The sequence below is a fragment of the Corvus hawaiiensis genome, chromosome 3, assembly GCF_020740725.1.
Source record: "Corvus hawaiiensis isolate bCorHaw1 chromosome 3, bCorHaw1.pri.cur, whole genome shotgun sequence".
NCBI lineage: Eukaryota > Metazoa > Chordata > Aves > Passeriformes > Corvidae > Corvus > Corvus hawaiiensis.
In genome coordinates, this window is record NC_063215.1 from 103,733,015 (window position 1) to 103,750,310 (window position 17,296).

Genomic DNA, 17,296 nt, shown 5'->3' on the forward strand with positions numbered 1-17,296 from the left:
GCCCCCCCCCCCACGCCATCACCACCATGAAGGGGGTGGGCTTCGTGAGACCCAGCCCCAGTCCCAGAGATGCTCCGGGTACCGCCGGTACGTCCCCCTGCGGCCGGCAGCGGAGGCGGGGGGCCGCATCCCACCTCGGCCCGGGCTGAAACAGCGGGAACACGCGTGTCTGCACCGGGAGCACCTGGGCTGGGCCGAGGTCGCCACCGCCACCTGTTCCCGGGGCCACGGGGACTTGGGGCGATAGGGTCATGGGGACACGGGGACGGACACACACGGGGACGGACGGACACACACGGGGACGGACGGACACACACACCCCCACACCTCCCCCCGGCGGCGGCGCGCGCCGAGGCCATTCATGAAAAAGTTGACGTCAGGCGGGTGGGCGGGGCTGGGGCCGGCCACGCCCCCGGGGCCATTTAAGGCAGCGCGGCGGCGGGCGCCGGGCTCAGAGCGGAGGCGGCGGCCGCGGCGTGAGGGAGTTTGGTCGGTCCCGAGCAGCGCCGCGCATCGTCCCGCCGTGTCCCGCAGCGCCTGGGTGCCCCTCCCGCCTCTCCCCGCCCGGGGCAGCCTCTGCCGGGACTTCATGTCTGTGCTGTGCCCCCTGCCCTGGTGAGTGGGCGCTTCCCCTGGGGGGCGGGCGGGGGATGGCGGCTCTGCCGATGGGGTGCTGCCGGGGCCGGGGGGCGCTTGAGGCCGAGCCCCTTCAGCCGCCCCCTGCCCCGGGAGGCGGCCGGGCAGCGGGACGGCGAGGGGCCCCGGGGAGCGGTTCCCAGGGCGGGCGGTGCGAGCCGGGCGATAGCGGGACGAGCCGCAGCGGAGGAACTGCGAGCTGCGGGAGCTCGCTTCGCTTCCCCGCGCTGGAAATGCTATTAAGGCTGTAAAAGCCGGGCTGGAACTGGCCCCGCGCGCTCCGCCGGCGTGGAAGTCCCCGAGGTTGTAAAATAAGTCAGCGGGGTCTAAAGCACACCGGCTTGAAAAATTAAAAAAAAAAAAAAAAAGAAAGAAAAACCAAAACCCCCGCGCTTGCACTTTATTTACTGTGGTTTTTCAAGTTCAGCCTCCGCCGCGGGGCAGAGCTGGAGGAAGCGGAGTTAAAAGCGAAGCGCTGCTGCCGGAGCGTCCCCGGGTGTGCTTGAGCTGGGCTCTTGGGGGGAGAGCCGGGGAGGTGCTCCGAGGGCATTGGATGTAGCTCTGGCTTACGAGGTACTGAGCTTTTTCCGCTGCCTTCCAAGGGGGGGCAGGAAGGAAGGGACCAGAAAAAGACTTGCCTACAGGCTCTGCTGCTCGCTTCGCTGCTTGACTTGTGCTCCGTCCTCCCGGAGCCCCTCAGATCACTGGAATGCTGTCTTTTGTCTCTAGCGCTGATTATCTGAAATCCGCTGAAATGACTGAAGTGATGATGAACACCCCAGCCATGGATGAGATCGGATTAAGCCCCCGCAAGGATGGGCTGTCGTATCAGGTAAGTGCTTTTCTGGCAGTTGAGGCATTAATCCCATGTGGAATTACCTGGGCTAGACTGTAAGCTTGGTCTAATGTACCTTTCCATAGCCTGACCTAATAGCACGTCTTTGCCGTAGTGAGACCTAGTCAACAGACTGGAATGTTTGCTTGGCAGGAGATGGTTGTGTAAAATATCACTTGCTATCAGTGTGGGTTGGCAGAGGATTCAGTTGTTTTGAAGTGACTGAGCCCCCACTCATTCAGCATTCCCGGGGCTCAGTGGGAGATGGGTTAAAGAAGGATTCATGCCACTCACTGGGCTGAGAGGGCTCTTGAGATCTTTGTAACACAGCATAGAGTTGAGCTGCCGAGAGCAGGAGGATGCTGTTTATATGGCATCCACACCTATTTGATCTAGTTCCTGGTTTTCCTGACTGATGTGCCCATTTGAAAGGGTTAACAGTCTTCTGTAGGATACAGTGAAGCCAGCCACAGCCTAAATGAGCCTTGAAATGTCACTGGAGATATCGGTATTTGGGGGCACGAGTTGCATTCATTCTGAAAGTTCTGAGCAATGTAGTTAGCTATTAATCTCTAGATCAATGGCTGGGGTGAAGAAGTGGTCTTCAACTAGATTGAGCCTTAGTCTTTTAGTCTCAAAACCCCTTTCATTTCCTAGCCTGTAGTTAATCAAAGCACAAGTTAGGCACCTTAGCCTCCAAGCTCCATGGCTTCCTGCACTTCCAGGAGACTTGTTGATGAGATCTGACACAGATGCTGAGTGCTGGCAGATGACTTGCATCTGCTCTGTACATTGGGTGACTCTTATTGGCAGATCCAGATGCAGGGTTCGTCCTTTGCAGATGTTACACAACCTGCACAGAGGCACTTGCTCTAAGTGTGCATTCAGGATGAGGTGCTGTATGTTTGCATATTTATGTCTGAAAAGGGAACTACAAGGCAGCAGCAGTGCGCCGGAGCATGAAATCGACTGAACTTTGGGCCATGGCTCAGGCCTCCAGCAGAAGCCAAAGCTATGTGGAAGAAAAGGGGATGCATTCCTTCTTTTAGTCAGGATTCTGGATAATGCATGTTGTGTGGTTTATAGCTGTGCTTCAGTGCTTGAATTAGTGGGGAGTCTACAGCCTCTCCTCGTCTCTTACAGACGGAGTGCAGAGGAATGACAGTGGTTAGACCTGAAGCAAACTAACCTGCATGTGATGTCTTTATGGGTCACCTTATGAAGAGGCTTAACCCAGTCAGGTCAAAGGCTTCTATTTACCCATCCAAATTCCCAGGGAGAGGCAGAATCTAGGTGCCCTGCTTGTTCTAATGATCACTTCAGCAAGGCTCTTCCTCAAGTGCTAAGGACCTTGATAAGTCTGCTTGGGCCAACTGGGGAACAGGCCTGTTTGGTTTTGAGTGGATCACCTGAACCTGAGCATGTGAGTCATAAACGCTGACAACTCATATCTGTGCAGGGCTTTTGATCCTAGATCTGTTCTCTTTAGTGGTCTAGTCATAGATGATTTTTTTTCAAATGCCTGCAAGGAACTTCACCTTGATGTGAAGCAAACTGATGGCAGCAAGAGTAAAGGAGCTGAAATGCAAGACTCTTATGGCAATAGCAGTGTGTGGGCTGTGTATGAGGTCTACCTCTAAATTAGGTTAGTGTAAAGAGGATTGGGGAGCAGGATCCAGCCTTCCTTCTCTGGCTGCTAGGCTGAGAATGTCACAGTGTAAGTCAAGGTAAGTTGAAAGCATCCTTAAAGGGTTGAAAACTCAACTGAGACCAGCAAGGGCAAATCTGATGCAAATAGCACTATGAACTTTTTGTTCTACCTCAGACTTTGGCACTTTGTGCCTCATCTTGCTGATGGAGAGAGTTTGGTACGTGGAAAATTGTATGCTTGTCTGAAAGCTGTAGTGCAATAACTTAAAACCAGACAGGGCTAATGGAGCATGACTGCTCCTACACTGAGGCTTGTTGTTCTAAGCTTGCAGTATCTTCCTCCACTCATCTGCAGCGTCAGGCGCTCACAGTCTAACAGCCCTGGGCTGGCTATGAGAAGCAAAAAATAAAAAGTGGAGCCAGAACCAGGAGAGGCAAACTTTTAGCTTCAAAAATTTCTCTTGTTCCTTTAGTAGATCTTGAATTTATTTTACTACAAAGATGACCTCAAACTGAGGTTCAAAATTTCCACCTTCAAGCTGTGTAGAGCAGGGACTGCCTGGGAGTTGGTCTGTAGGATGCTGCCTGTGAGACTGGGGGCTGCTTCTGCCACTGGAGGCAGGCATGAAACTGTCTGGACCAGAGGAGGTGGTACAGCACAGCAGCACTGCTGGAATTCTAAAGCACACCAGTACCTGCAGCAGACAGACTTGTTCTACCAAGACTACTGTTTCAAAGTCTTTTTGCCTTTACTTGGAAATAAACTGAGGAAGCAAGCTCATACCCTGAGTATAAACTTCAGCAATCTGATTCCTCTGTCTTGTGGAGTTCATTGAACTTCAGGGCTCTTCTCTGTCTTGGCCCTTATGAAGGGAACTTGGGTTGTTGACTTTTTTTTCTTCTGCATCTTCCACCCCCTGGGGTGTCTGTCCGTCCTGGACATTAGCTGAAGCTCTGTACTCCCCTCCCTGGTGAAGCACTGTGCCCTTTGCTGGGCTGATCATCACTGCTCAATGGTGTGAAAACTCAGACTGCAGAGGTAATACCACTATTAACTGAGTTGCCTCCATAGGCTTAAGGCAAATGTTCTTTCTCATCATAGGAATGCCCTTTTTCCAGTTAATATGCAAAATGCTTGTAAGCTAGTGTGCTAGCTTCAAAATCTTCCTCTGCAAGACACCTTTCATTTCTGTATTTGTGACAGCAAGCTGCTGAGCCCCCTGAAGATGGTTCAGTCAACAGATTTCAAGGGCCTGAGCAGAAGTGAGTGGTGAATTTGGGGCATGAGTCCCAGAACAGGGCAGCATAGACAAAACAGAAGATGTGACTGAAGAGATGATGTCATGCTGGGTCTTGTGCCTGCAGTGAGAAGCTATTTCTGGATCTTTAATAGATGTCCCATAATTCCCATGGGACTTACTAAACAAAAAACTCATTGAAATGCAGCTGATGGCTCAAGTTGCCCCTGCTACAAACAGATGTGGCTATGGAGGGCTTCATGCACTTCCTGCCTGGCAATGTCCAGTGAGCTGGGCTGTTCCTGCTGCCAGCCAGAGCTAGTGCACTGTTTGCTGTTTCCCAGCCCTAGAAATACCCATTCTTTGAAGAGCCTCATCAGCACTCTGCCAGCTTGTCCTCTGCTGCTGTCTCCCAGTGGCACAAACAATGCCACTGAAACTGAGGCTGAATTAATCATTTCATGGAGCTGCTGTCAAAACAGTGCCTTGACCAGAATCCTACCTTGCTTCTTGGAAGTGGAGCAGGGTCTGAGCACAATGGAAAATACTTCAAGTTCCAAAGTGTGTGTTCTGAGCAAAGGCAGTGTCCTGAGTTGAGTGTGCTGCTTTGCTGCTGGCTGGTGACTTGCTGGTCCTTCAGGCTCCCATGTAGGAGACTGGCCTGTGGGGGCTGAGCTTGCCTCATGCCATCAGCTGAGGTTTGGTTGTCATGGGGAGCTTGAGCTCTATTAAGTCGTGATCTCATGCTGGGATCTGTCTAGGTTAATCACAGCCACAGCTTGCTGGGAAGCACGTCAGAGTAGCTGAATCTGGGTAAATAGGCTTAAGGCTCTATCCAGTGGCTGTGCCAAAAGCTTGGTGTTGGGGAAGTCATTTCTGGTGAGTGCAACATCTCTTCACCAGCCCTGGGGAAGCACTGGCTTCCCATGCTGAGGGGCTTGAGCTGTGTTTGCTGGATCCCTCCAATTAAATGACCACCAGTATGTTACTGACCATGGGGCTGTTGGCTCAATGGAAATTGTACTTCCTCTGTAATTGTTTTCTTGTGAGGTGCTTCATGTCTGTGCAGCCTTGATTTGTGCAGGGGAAGTCCTTCAGCAGAGCTGCTGCTTGCTGCTGTGGAAGGTTTCGAGGCAAGGCTGCAAAAAGGTGGTGATAGCAAGCACAGCTGCTAGACAAGATTAGTAGGCAGAGTCAATGTGTATTCCAGGGTCTGGGACCTAAATGAAGGCCGAAGCAGGATATGGGATAAACAGATCCAAAAGTAATCATGTTTGCAGCTATGCTGTGCACAAGTGTTCCACTGAAGTCCAAACTGAGGACAGCAGCTCATTGGAACACCTCAGAGCGTGTTTTTCCCCCCTACTTTGATGCCTTGTTACTCTGAGGGAAAATGGTTAGATGTAGGAAGTTTCCCTGACATCATGACCTGAGACAGGGCAGTATTTCTGTGGCTGGGGAGTTTTGTGGCTCATCACCTTGAGTCACAGCTGCTATGTACATACTTGGAGCTCGTTCTCAAGTCATGACTACTGTGTGAGTAAATGTATGCATTGTAGCTGGAGAAGTCCTCCAAAGAGGACACTGAGAGGTGGCTGAGATACTTCCTGAAATGAACTTGCCATGCTTCTCAATGGCAGTAAAGTTTTATTTTCAGAACTTAAATGATGGTTTGGGATTTGGAATATTGCCTCGATACTGCTGAAGAGGCACAAAATTCAGCTCTTCAGCCCAGGGAGGATGAGTGAGATGTGTCCATCAGGGGTGTGTATCCTGTACCTGAAGTGGGATGTCTCCCAGTATGGACTTTGCAGTCTTGTATAGTGCTACCACAATGAAGCAATGCTTTCCCCCAAACCAGTAACTTAATTTGGAAAGATCTCATTTTTTTAGTCTCCCTGTAATACAATTTAAATAGTTTTCAGCCCCATGGGAGGGGAGACAAGCATTTTAACTATGGGTGTTGGTATGGAGTACACATGTGGAAGTTGTTTTGAATTTACAAGTGCCACTTGGATTATGGTAGTGCTGAGCTAATCTTCTTAATTGTCTGACATCTCTCCTGCTTTTGGTGTTTCTCCATCCCTGTGAATGCTGAGAGAGGGTATGAGCCTCCCCAGGGCAATGAAAACTTTCCGTTCTTGTTGCCAAGACTTCATCTGAGGATAGCAAAGCTAGATCATCTGAAGCAGAGGCAAACATGATCTTCCTAAAATCATTTCAAGCTTTTGTTTCAAGTTCTGCTTTTCCCTGCCCTTTCCAGCTGCAAGGCAAGAATTTGGTAGATTTGTGTGTGATCTGGGTAAGTTCATGAGGAGAGCAGTTCCCCAGACATAAATCCAGAGGGCCCTGTAAAAACCAGTCTTGCTGTTAGCAAGAAGCTGTGTTGAGTAGTGCAAGAAGCAACATACGTGTCCTCTGTGGGTCTAGAGGTGTTGGATGTGTCTCTCCATGGTGAGGATTAGGGCCCAGCTACAGGGGGAGGCTCTGTGGAAGCAGTTGCAGCCCCTTGTGCGGTATCATGCAAGTGAAGGGGTGGAAGATACCTTTGAATTGTTGCTAAATTTGCTTTTAGGCAGCCATCACAACCAGTTGGTTGTCACTTGTCCCTCATCAAGTGACCAGGTCAGCCAGGGGAAGGCATCTGCCTCAGCTGTGTGCAAGGTGGCTCTGTGTCATGAATGAGAGGGAGAAGCTAACTCGAGTCTGTTGCCCTCTTTGTGGGGTGGGAGGTGCAGTGTCTTGCTCCCCTGCTCCTGAGCAGGGTAATGTCAGCAGAAAGGCTTGGAGGCGAGTTTTGCTGTTCTGGCTGCTTTGCTGGAGGGTGCAGAGCTCCCAGGTCAGAGCTGAGCTGCTGCATTCCCAGCATGGAGCTTGCTGCAAGTTAGGGAGGTTTTTTTTCCTCCCCATTGTCTAAATCTGGAGTGGGACCAGATTAGGTCTGTGGAACCAATGTAGCATGGCACTACTGGAGCAGGACAGAGAGAGCTGGTGCTTGCTTATCCTTTTCTATAAAGAGGAGTGGGGAGGCTGGCTGGGGTAACCTTTCCACTTGGCTTCCTCACATGTACACTTAGTCTTAAACCCTCTTTCCTTGGGCCCTGGTGCTTGGCCTGCTGTCGCCCTGCCTGTCACATTGGAGGAAATCTGCCTTTCTGTATTTTTTCCATTGACTGTCCACGCCCCTTCAAAGTGCAGTTGCAACATCTCCCTTCATGCTGCCTCAACGATTAAAAAGCATGACTTAGTGGAAAAAATCCTGACCTTCTTGAGTTCGGCCTGTCCTGCAGCTGCTTGAGATAAGATTGTGCTGGGTTTTTTTTTTTTTATTATTAAAAAAGCTGCTCACCACATTTTGTGGATATTTGTTTGTAAGGAAATGACTACTACTTAGTTTCTGGAAAAAAATCTGGCAGGCTATTTTCAAAGAAATTGCTCCAATTTGACCTAATGTGCTTAAAATAATAGCAGCCAAAGGTTAGTTTAATTATTATACTGCTATTTTTCTTGCATAGGAGGCTATTTTCATGACATTATCAGCTTATGTAACCTCTTGAACCACACTTTTTTTTTCCACTGCAACCTTCTAAACCATGTAATGTCAAGGGTATTTTTTTTCCCCATCCTGGGTTTAGGTAACTTGATGCTTAAGAGCCACTGACTGTACTTTCAGTAATGCACTGTGTGCCTGAAACTGCCTTTGTTTGGCCAAGCAGAAGCCACAAAGCTCCAAGAAACAGTTGCTGTCTCACCGGTGCGGGGAGTGACTAATAGCAAGTAGCTCACACTGTGATGCCCAGGTTGATGTGGCTGTGCTCAAAGGACCTCAGCTGCTCTTGTGCACCTGAAAAACGTGGATGGTGGGAGCTGGTCTCTTGCACCACTGTCCCCAGGACCAGATGATCATGTGCAACCAGCCCCTGATTTGTGCATTACTTTGTTACCTTGCCTGGCTTTGCATTAGGTAGCAGCTGGGTGGCTTTCTCAGCTTGGCAGTCTCATTGCCACAAAGCTTTGGATGTGAGGGAGAAATGAGGCTGAACAGTAGAAGACTGAATGTTGCCAAGGAGGTGATGCTGTAGTTAATAGTTGCTAGGCTAAAGAAGGAGTTGATAGGATGTTATTTCACTTTCTGTGGCCAGGGCTTCCCAAGGTGGTGGGTACCCACATGATTGGCACAAGGAGAAAGAGGCTTCATGGTTAATGCTCAGGGCTCCTGGACAGGGAGTCTGCTTTGGTATCTGGAACCACAAAGATCAAAGCAGATCAGGTCTTGCTCTCAGACTGGCAGTGCTGCTCCCTGCAAGGATGCTCTTGCGACTCACTTGAATGCAGATGACTTTCAAAGAAGAGTACAGCCACATGACTTCTCACCTGGCCTACAACCTCAAGGGGAAAATGCACTTTGTCATTTTCTTCTTTGGGGTGTTTAAATGCAACTCTAATGTGAAATGGGCACTGATAAAATTGTTTGAAATAGCAGGTGGTGGTTTAACCTTCTGGTTGTTTAAACTTCTGGTTACTAACCAGGAGATCTGATGTGGCAAGTGGATTTTAGCACCCAGCAGTTCCCTTCTGGATGAGATGGGATTTGAAGCTGTTCCCCTAGCAAGTTACCCACAAGTAACACAAGCTTTTCTGTTCACGTTGCAATCTAGTCGTGCAAAGCTGCTGCTAATGCTGCAGCAGCAGTTTTATTCCTGTACTTGTGCTTTGCCTCAGCTCCTAGTAGGACCAAAGTGTGCATCCCAGTGGCACTACCAGTGAGTGTGGGCCCTGGTACTGCTGCACTGCACGAGCCTGTGCATCCATGTGGCAAGCAATGGGTGGGAGGGAATGGGTAAGGTCTGTGCACCTTGAGGGGCTGGAGATCAAGGAGTCCTCATAATCACTGCATGAGAAATACAGTGCATAACTGCTGGCTATGGCACAGGTACCCCTTTCCTGAAGAAATGTGGTCCAGTCCCTAGCCCTTCCATAAAATGAGTGTCCTGCTCAGTTTTGCTGCTGATATATGGTAGCTGTAGTGTGCAGAACACTGCCAAAATTATCTCTAAAATGCAGCTGGGCTATTTCAGGCTGGCACTGTGGCCCTGGAGTGATACCAGGCACAGGCCCTTGCTGCATGGGCCCTGGCTTGCCATGAGCCTCCTGCCTCCCAGCAGCAGGGCCTGGAGAACAAGCCTGTTTTCATGTGCAGCCTGACCAGCAGCAGGAAATGAGATCTCAGATTCTCTGATCGAGATAGCTCTGTGTGCAAACTCAAGAGCATTAATGCAAAAGCAGGGCTGGGGGGGAGAGGCATTTGGATAAATATCCAAAAGGGCAGACACCTATTTGCTGAGCACTATCCAAGCAAGCGCGTGCTTCAGAAGCCTCTTGGGCAGTGCTCATTTCCATTACTTGGAGACTTGAAAAGGTTATTTACAAGTTCAAGAGTATTCCCATCACTCAGTGGTTGACTCTGTGTCCAGACTAGTCTGCCCAGGAGACCTAAATGTCTCGAGCTGGGTTTTGGCTGAGACTGTGTGAATGCAGCCCCTCTCACAAGCCTGTTCCTTGGCTCTTTCAGATCTTCCCTGACCCCTCGGACTTTGATCGTTACTGTAAGCTGAAGGACCGCCTGCCTTCCATTGTGGTGGAGCCCACGGAGGGGGATGTGGAGAGCGGGGAGCTGAGATGGCCGCCTGAAGAGTTCCTCGTGCAGGAGGAGGACGAGGAAGAGGAGGAGGAAAACTGTGAAGATGCAAAGAAGGACAACAAGGAGCAATAAATGGCATCTGAGGAAAGGCAAGGGACTGCACCCTTCTGAAGGAAGAGCCACTCTTTTTTTGAAAGTCTTTTTAAAAAGACAAGTTCAATTTTGCACCTGCGAGATCTTAGTTTTTTTGTATTCTCTGTATCAAGAACTGAAGCCCTCGGTGTCACCAGACCTCCTGAGGAAGGAAGGAAGTAAAGCAGAGAAATGTTTGCTGTTCTCGAGATCATTATCTGTATTTTTCCGAGGCGGAGGCAGCAGTGAAATTCCAAGCACATGGCAGAGGGTGACCACGAGAGGACTGCTGGAGGGGGGAGCTCGGGGAGGGGGAAGAAAGTTGGAGGTGGCAGCGTTTGGCTGGGAGCTGCCTCTGGCTAAAAGCATGAGAACAGAGCCGAAATATCTCAGATTTGCCTTTCTTATAGCTTCCATTTTGTGTGTTGGGGGGTGGAAGGGTGTCCATAGCGAAGCATGGCTAAATGATCTAGTGACAAGGGGCCTGCAGCTCTCCCTGGTCTGGCACCTCCTAGGGTAAGGTGAGCATCCATAGGAGTAGTCTGGTTTCTTGCTCTTGCTGTTGAGCCTGTTTTCCAGCCACTTTTCCCAAAGTTACTTTCTGCCCCTTTGTTTGCCTTTAGACTCTTCAATGCTGAGCAGCTGTATTTTCAGGGTAGCGTTAGGCTGCTGCTTGTCGTCTCTCCTGCGACGCCCTAGTTTGTCTTGCAGGTGGTGAGTGTGAGGTGATGTGCATCCGATGTAAAAAGGTGCTTCTGTCTGTGGCAAGAACACCTCAGATTCTTCTCTCCTATTTGCTGAGGCTGCTGTGGGGTGGTCTCGTCTTGTACGGTGCCCCAAGCCCGAGGGTGGAGATTTATGCCTCCTTGCCTTGGTGTCCTTGAGGTTGTAGGGTTTTGTGTCTCTTAACTTGCTGGTCAATGGGCTGGGGTGGGGGGTTCTCCTCCAGCTTTGCACTGCAGGGCCTCCTCAATGCAGGACAGGCTGGTGGGGGGGTGTTGTGGGGAGGGCTGCCAGACCTGGGGGTCATCCAAAGACGAAACACCAGATCTAGTGTGGATCACCAGTGGGGTTTGCAGGATGGGGTCTGCTGGGAGAGGATTAGCCTGGGTGTCCTTAGACAAGATGTATTCCTGCTTCTTAGTGAGGGTGAAATGTTCATGGTTGCTTTAATGGAGTGCAGACTGGCTTGTGAAGTCTGTGGTTGTCCTTTCTTCACCATATCCTTCCTCAAGGAGAAGGCCAGTCTGCTGCCAGACAAGGTAACCTGCTGCTTTCCTGGAAAGGGATGATCTTGCAGCTTTGGGGACCAGCTTGGGAGCCAGTCAGTCTTGGGATAGGATGAGAGCCGTTACCACCTAAACCAAATCTGGGGTCATGGAAGAGAAAAAGAAATGTCAAGGCCTTAACCAAACTTCCATAATAATCCCAATGCCACCCCCCTTTGCTTATAACTGGTTCCATTTTTAAAATCTATTTGGACATGTGTGTATTTGTATTTTTAATACCTCATGAGTAGTTAAACGCTGGTGGGGTTTGGGAACTGCTTTTGACATACTGGCAGCACTGTTTTAGTCTTGTCTTGCTTGCCTTTCAACATAATGGCAATAATTTATCAGCTCTGTGTAACTATTTTCGGACAGATCGGAGTTTGGAGATGAGTTAGCACAAAGCAGGAGAAATTCAGTGTTCCTACACTGCAGCTGGCCTCTGGCCCAGCCATGCAGACCCAGTCAGACACTCTCCCTGCCCACCTTGGTGGATGGTTGATCACTGAATGGCCATGATGTGGTGATACCATTTTCTCTAGCGATGGATTCAGCTGTTGTGTCTGTAACACTTGTTCTAGTCTCGCTGTCTTACTGGAATGAGCTTGTACACCTGCATACCAGCCAGTCGTCTTAGTTCTAAGTGTTACTCTCTATTGGTCTCTACCATCTGTACCACCAAGTCAAAGCTCTATATCAAAGATATTACCATGTGGGCAGCAGTGAGATGGCAATCCTTGGACTTCAGACCTGCTGTCTGCCCTAAAGACTTGCATATTTCTGTCTGCATCCTTTTTTTGGAAGTATTGTGTATATTTCTATTTGTTGTTGAACGTATCTAAAGAACAAAGCACTCCAGTAAAACTCCTCCTGTTGTATTATATACATTCTATATTTCTGTAATTCTTTTTTGAGCCTCAGGGAGAAGCTAGCATTTTTTTCAAACTACATTTTTGTCACTGTGACAGTTGTAAATAAAGTTTGAAAATGCTTTCCAAACATACTGGCTTTGTTTTTACTGCAGAAGTGGGTTGGGATGGTCAGCCTTCCAGATCATGGCCAGCCCTGGTGTTTCAGGTCTTAGGTGTGCTGACTTGCAAGGCTAATGCACACACCTGAAGAGACTCATGTCTATCAGTTGCGCCTGGAGATGCTGGTTTCATGCTTGTGGCTGGCCTCAATTCGTGCCCTATGGCACTGGAAACCTAAATCAACTTAAGAGTGACTTAGGTTTCCAGTGCCATAGGGCATTGGAACTTGAGTGAGGGGCAGCACCTTTGCCTTCCATCTTCCTGTGATTGCTCATTGCTGTGTGAAAGGCTGCAGCAAACTGCTGCTTCAGCTTATTTGTTCCTGAAAAAAAATCCATATTTATATCTGTAATCTACATCTACCCCCTTACCTAACCTTACAGAACATGAAGTCATGGAGAGTGGAAACTATTCACAGCTGCTGTTAGTAGTCATGTTCCCTGTGCATGCTCTTCCCTGCCCTAAGCAGCACTCATGAAGACAAGTCTTGCCTTGCTGTGTGCTTGTAGGGTCTCAGCTGAGCTACCCAGGGTTGTCTGTGTTGGCCATTTTGGGTCTAGAGGTCAGCTCTTCCTGAGGAGTTGTCTGTTTCTTGTCACACACCCATGGCTCTGTGCTGTGGTTCGTGGTGCTGCTGGAGGAAATTGCGTTTCTGAGCATGAGTCTGAGCTGCTCTGCTACCAAGGCACTGTTCTGGGTGTAGAAGTCTGACCATGCCAGGATGCAGTAATTCAATCTGTGTACTTAATGGGATTAAATTTTCCACTAAAACCAGGTGATAAGAAGCAAATACCCTGGAATACCTGTATCTTTAAGGTACATAGATAGAAGTTCCTGTGATTTGGCAGCTAACACTCTAATCTTACCTAGGCAAACAAGCTCAGCTGAGGCTGGAGTGTTATGTTTACATGAGACTAGTTTAAATACACTAACTAATGACCCTTCCATTTAATGCTTGAACTGAGGGCATGCTCAGTGGGAGCCCTGCAGTTCAAAGATGAATTGTATCATGCTCAACCCTCATGGATGTTTCATGCCATGGAAACAAATGCAATATTAAAGCTGACCTCTCCTTTTCTTCAGTCAACCTCTAGCAGAGATGCTTTGATTTTTTCCTCTCCTCAAGAATAGAGTTGCTTGCCTTGTAGAAGCTTCTGCAGCACTTCCAAGGTGACCAGATGTGCTGGTCTGAAATCAGTGAAGATGTTTACTCTTGACCCAGAATGTTTTTGTTTAAAATACAGCACTGGTTAGGGAAAGTGCAAATGTATTGAACTTGTCTGCTACTTCCATGTGCTTCACATCAACAGGTTTTTCAGGCTCACATCAGAATGGAGAATGAATCTTGATGGATCATCCTGTTTTGGGACAAGACCAGAAGTGTTGGCCTCTGAGTGGGGCTTGCTCAGCCAGGGGGTCTGCCCTGTGTCAGCCTGGAGCAGGGGTGGTGGGAAGGAGGCTCTTCTCTGCTCCTTTACTCCAGCTATTGTGGCCAAACTGGAACTTGGATCATGAAATGAAAATGGGCTTGCTGCTGAATGGGTGAGCCTTAGTCATCCCAAAAAAATGATGGGTGGAATAAGGACCTTTGGTTGCACATAGAGCCATGTTTTTCCTGGCTCACATTTAGACCTGAGGCATCTGTCCTCCTCACAGCTTTGCCTTTGTAGTTGAAACTGAAGACACAGCTGTCCTGCACTGCTGTCCTGCTTAGTTCAGCCTGTGTTCACTCTCCCAGACATTTCTTTTGCAGTGTTCAGTGTGCATCCACTGCTGTTTGGCTTCATCAAAGCCCAGAGTCGCTGGAACCTCTGCACATGAACTGCTGGCATCTGACTTTGCCTACATTTGGGTGCAGACAGGAAAAATTCTTGCTTTGAGGGAGTGCAAAGATAATTCACCAGCACTGCATGTGGCGAGCAGTCACCCCTAAGATACAGGTCCCCTTGGTGCAGGTCAAAGTCGTGCTCTGGTGTAACCACACTCTGTCATTGCAAGCAACAGGAGAAGCTGAATTTTCTTTCAGGTGAGCTGTCTCTTCCCAATTTTAATCCCCGTAGGAAGTTCCCAGCAGATGACGACATGGAGTTTTCATCCTTGTGATGTTGATCTGCTTTGAGACGCCTTGAAGCACAATCAAAATTAAAACAAAATCCTCCAAAGCTAGTCACCTGGAACAAACCAAGGGATGCAAGCCTGTAATGCACATGCTCTGAGCTCTCAGAAAGCAATCCCAAGCACTACACATCTCTATATAAACAAGAGGAATTACTATCCCTAAATCCTTACTTGAGGAGAAAAGCTCTGGGTGTTTCATGGTCCAAGTGATGCCTTTCTGCTTATGTTTGGACAGCAAAGATCTGTGTCTGGATCTGGAAGAGCACAGCAGAGTTTAGTTATGCACCTGCCTGGTGCCCCCACGCTCAGCAGTGTCTGTGTCAATGTCTCTGCAGCAGGAGGGCAGCGTGTGGGACATCCCTTGTGCCATGGCCCATCCCGGGCTTTCCTGGAGGCCAGCAGTGTCAGCAGCACAGTGACATGGCCTTTGAGCCACTTGGGTTAAAAATGTGTCACTTTCCACGGCTCCAGTGATCATCCACCTGCAGAAAGGGCTGTGCAAGCCTGGCTCCAGAGCAGCTTACTGAACTAAGCTCAAACTCATCCTTACACAAATGAAGGCTTATGAGTGCTGTTTTTAGGAGGGGGAGGGAAGAGGCTTCATGCCCTTCCTCCACCTAGGGAGGAACTGAGTGCAGAGAAACCTGCTTCACGCAGGAAATGCCTGGGACTGGTAGGAGCATTGTGTGTGTTTATGTGATAATCAGCAGGGATGGAGAGAACAGGAGCTGCTGCAAAGTGAGGGAGGCACTGTGGGTGGGGTTGTTAGGTGTGATAGTGGGGAGCTGCTCTGCCAAAGGTCCTTATGGCTCCATGGTTTTGTGCCTGATGTGCTGGAAATGGTGCCAGGACATACCCTGACCTCTGCAGCTCCCAACTTTTGCTCAGTGGAAGTTCACCTGGAGGATAAGATGAATGGGGCTCGACTGTGTTGTGCTGTGCTGATGGCCACAGCATGAGCTGAAAGCCTGGGCTAGCAGGCTAGGGCAGTTTGGGTGCCAGGACTGGAGACAGACCAGCTGGGGAAGAGATTCCTTTATTCTCTGGTCCCACCTTCCCTATAATGGGTAAAAGAGGAAGGATTTGGCTCAAAGCAAGAGAAGTAATTTTTTTTTGTTGTTGTTTCAAATCAGACCTTTTCCTGTCAATGAAGAGCTTTTTCTCCCACACCATATTACCAACTCCGTGAAAGTTGTCTTCTGCTTTTTCCACGTTAAAACAAAAAAACCCAGCCCCATGCTTGGGTCACAGACCTGTACACTGCCCACCGAAGACAGCAAAGACAGGACAAGAAGAGATGGAAGGTAGCAGTGGCTGGTGGGCAAGGGAACAGAGCCTGGAGGGGTGAACCTCCACCCATCACAGCAGGCAGCTGAGGCAGAACAAAGTCAAACCCACTGTTCTGAGAGCCCTGAGGGGTGGGAAGACTGCACGGGGAGAGAAGCCACAAAGGAAGCATGCACTGAGCACTCGTTCCCTGCCAGAGCTGTAACCACACAGGGTTACCGTAGCAGCGACCATCAGCTTCATCTGATAAAAATAAGCAAGGAAGTCGAGTGTATGAGAGGGAGGGGATGTCACAAGCCAAGCATGAAAATGTCACAGCAGCTCTGCTTTCATTTTCAGTGCTTCCTTCTTTATTCTGCCCTCAGCCAGTTCAGGAGCCCAGGTATTTCCTGCCCCATCTGTCCCAGAGTGTGTCTTGCCTGTCTCCCAAACATCCCCTGGCCCAGGGGTGCTCGTGGCCACATGCTGTGTGCACAGTGCCCTGCCAAGATGCTGGGAGCCTCATGCACACACCTGCAGCTCTGCTGCAAGCTGCAGGGATGGAACAGCAGCCAGAGCCTCGTCCAGCTATGGCCAGGCAGATCCCCACCTCCTCCAGGGCCCCATCTCCTGGTGCCTTTGGCTCTGGACTGCAAAGGTGAGGCTCAGCACAAGGGGAAACATAGGAATATAATCCCAGTGTGGTCACTGCCACGCAACAGCCTGCTCCTGCCGTTCTCCATGCTGAGAACAGCTCAGCTGGGCTGAGGAGGTGGCTCAGGTTTGCAGCTTTCTCCAGCTGCACCGGGGCAGGGAAAAAAGGGTGGCTGCTTTACAGGGCTTTGAGCTCTTCCCCACAGGTTCTCTGCGTTCAGAGGTATGAGCCAGGCAGGTTACAATCAGCTCAACAAATATTTGTCAAGCACGAGCCTTCCTGAGCGGTGTTTGACAACTCTTTTCCACTGCAGTTGTTGCCAGCACTGTCCAGCCTGCCGTGGCTGCTGCCTGCGGGGCTGAGGACTGACCCCTGCTGCCACAAGAGCTGCAGCCACACTTCCCCTGCTTGGAGCGGCTCCTCTTTGGTGGCCGGGTGACAACAGCCCTGGGTCCCACGGGGTGGAGGTGAACTGGCTGAAGGTGGGTGGTGGGGCAAGCAGCAGAGGTGAAGCTGCTTTCCATGTTCCCTCGGGTGGGAAAAACCTTTCCCGTGCCCCAGGAGGGCCCTGCATGTGTGTGTGCGCTTGTGGGATTTGCCTCTCAGTGCCCTCCCCTGCTCCCGTGCCCACAGCTTGCTTTACCTTCGGCACAGCCTACTGAGTAATTGGCACATTCTGACATTGGTTTGGTGGGCTTAATCCAGTAATGTTTCACCTGGTGGCATTTAGGATACCTTCACAAGAGGGGAAGACAGAGTCAGCTTTAGAGCAGGGTCTTGTGCATAAACTTGCTCTGACAGTAGGACATGGGGGGCTTTGCAGGAG

At 49.8% G+C, this 17,296-nt stretch overlaps 1 protein-coding gene across 1 annotated transcript; it reads left to right on the forward strand.

The window, feature by feature from the left end:
- The first annotated feature begins 448 nt into the window (after positions 1-448).
- On the forward strand, positions 449-12,399 carry LBH (LBH regulator of WNT signaling pathway). The gene is made up of 3 exons (XM_048298706.1): positions 449-615; positions 1,366-1,468; positions 9,932-12,399. The coding sequence occupies exons 1-3, from the start codon at positions 590-592 to the stop codon at positions 10,130-10,132; spliced, it is 330 nt and encodes a 109-aa protein (XP_048154663.1). The 5' UTR covers positions 449-589; the 3' UTR covers positions 10,133-12,399.
- The last annotated feature ends 4,897 nt before the right edge of the window (positions 12,400-17,296 follow it).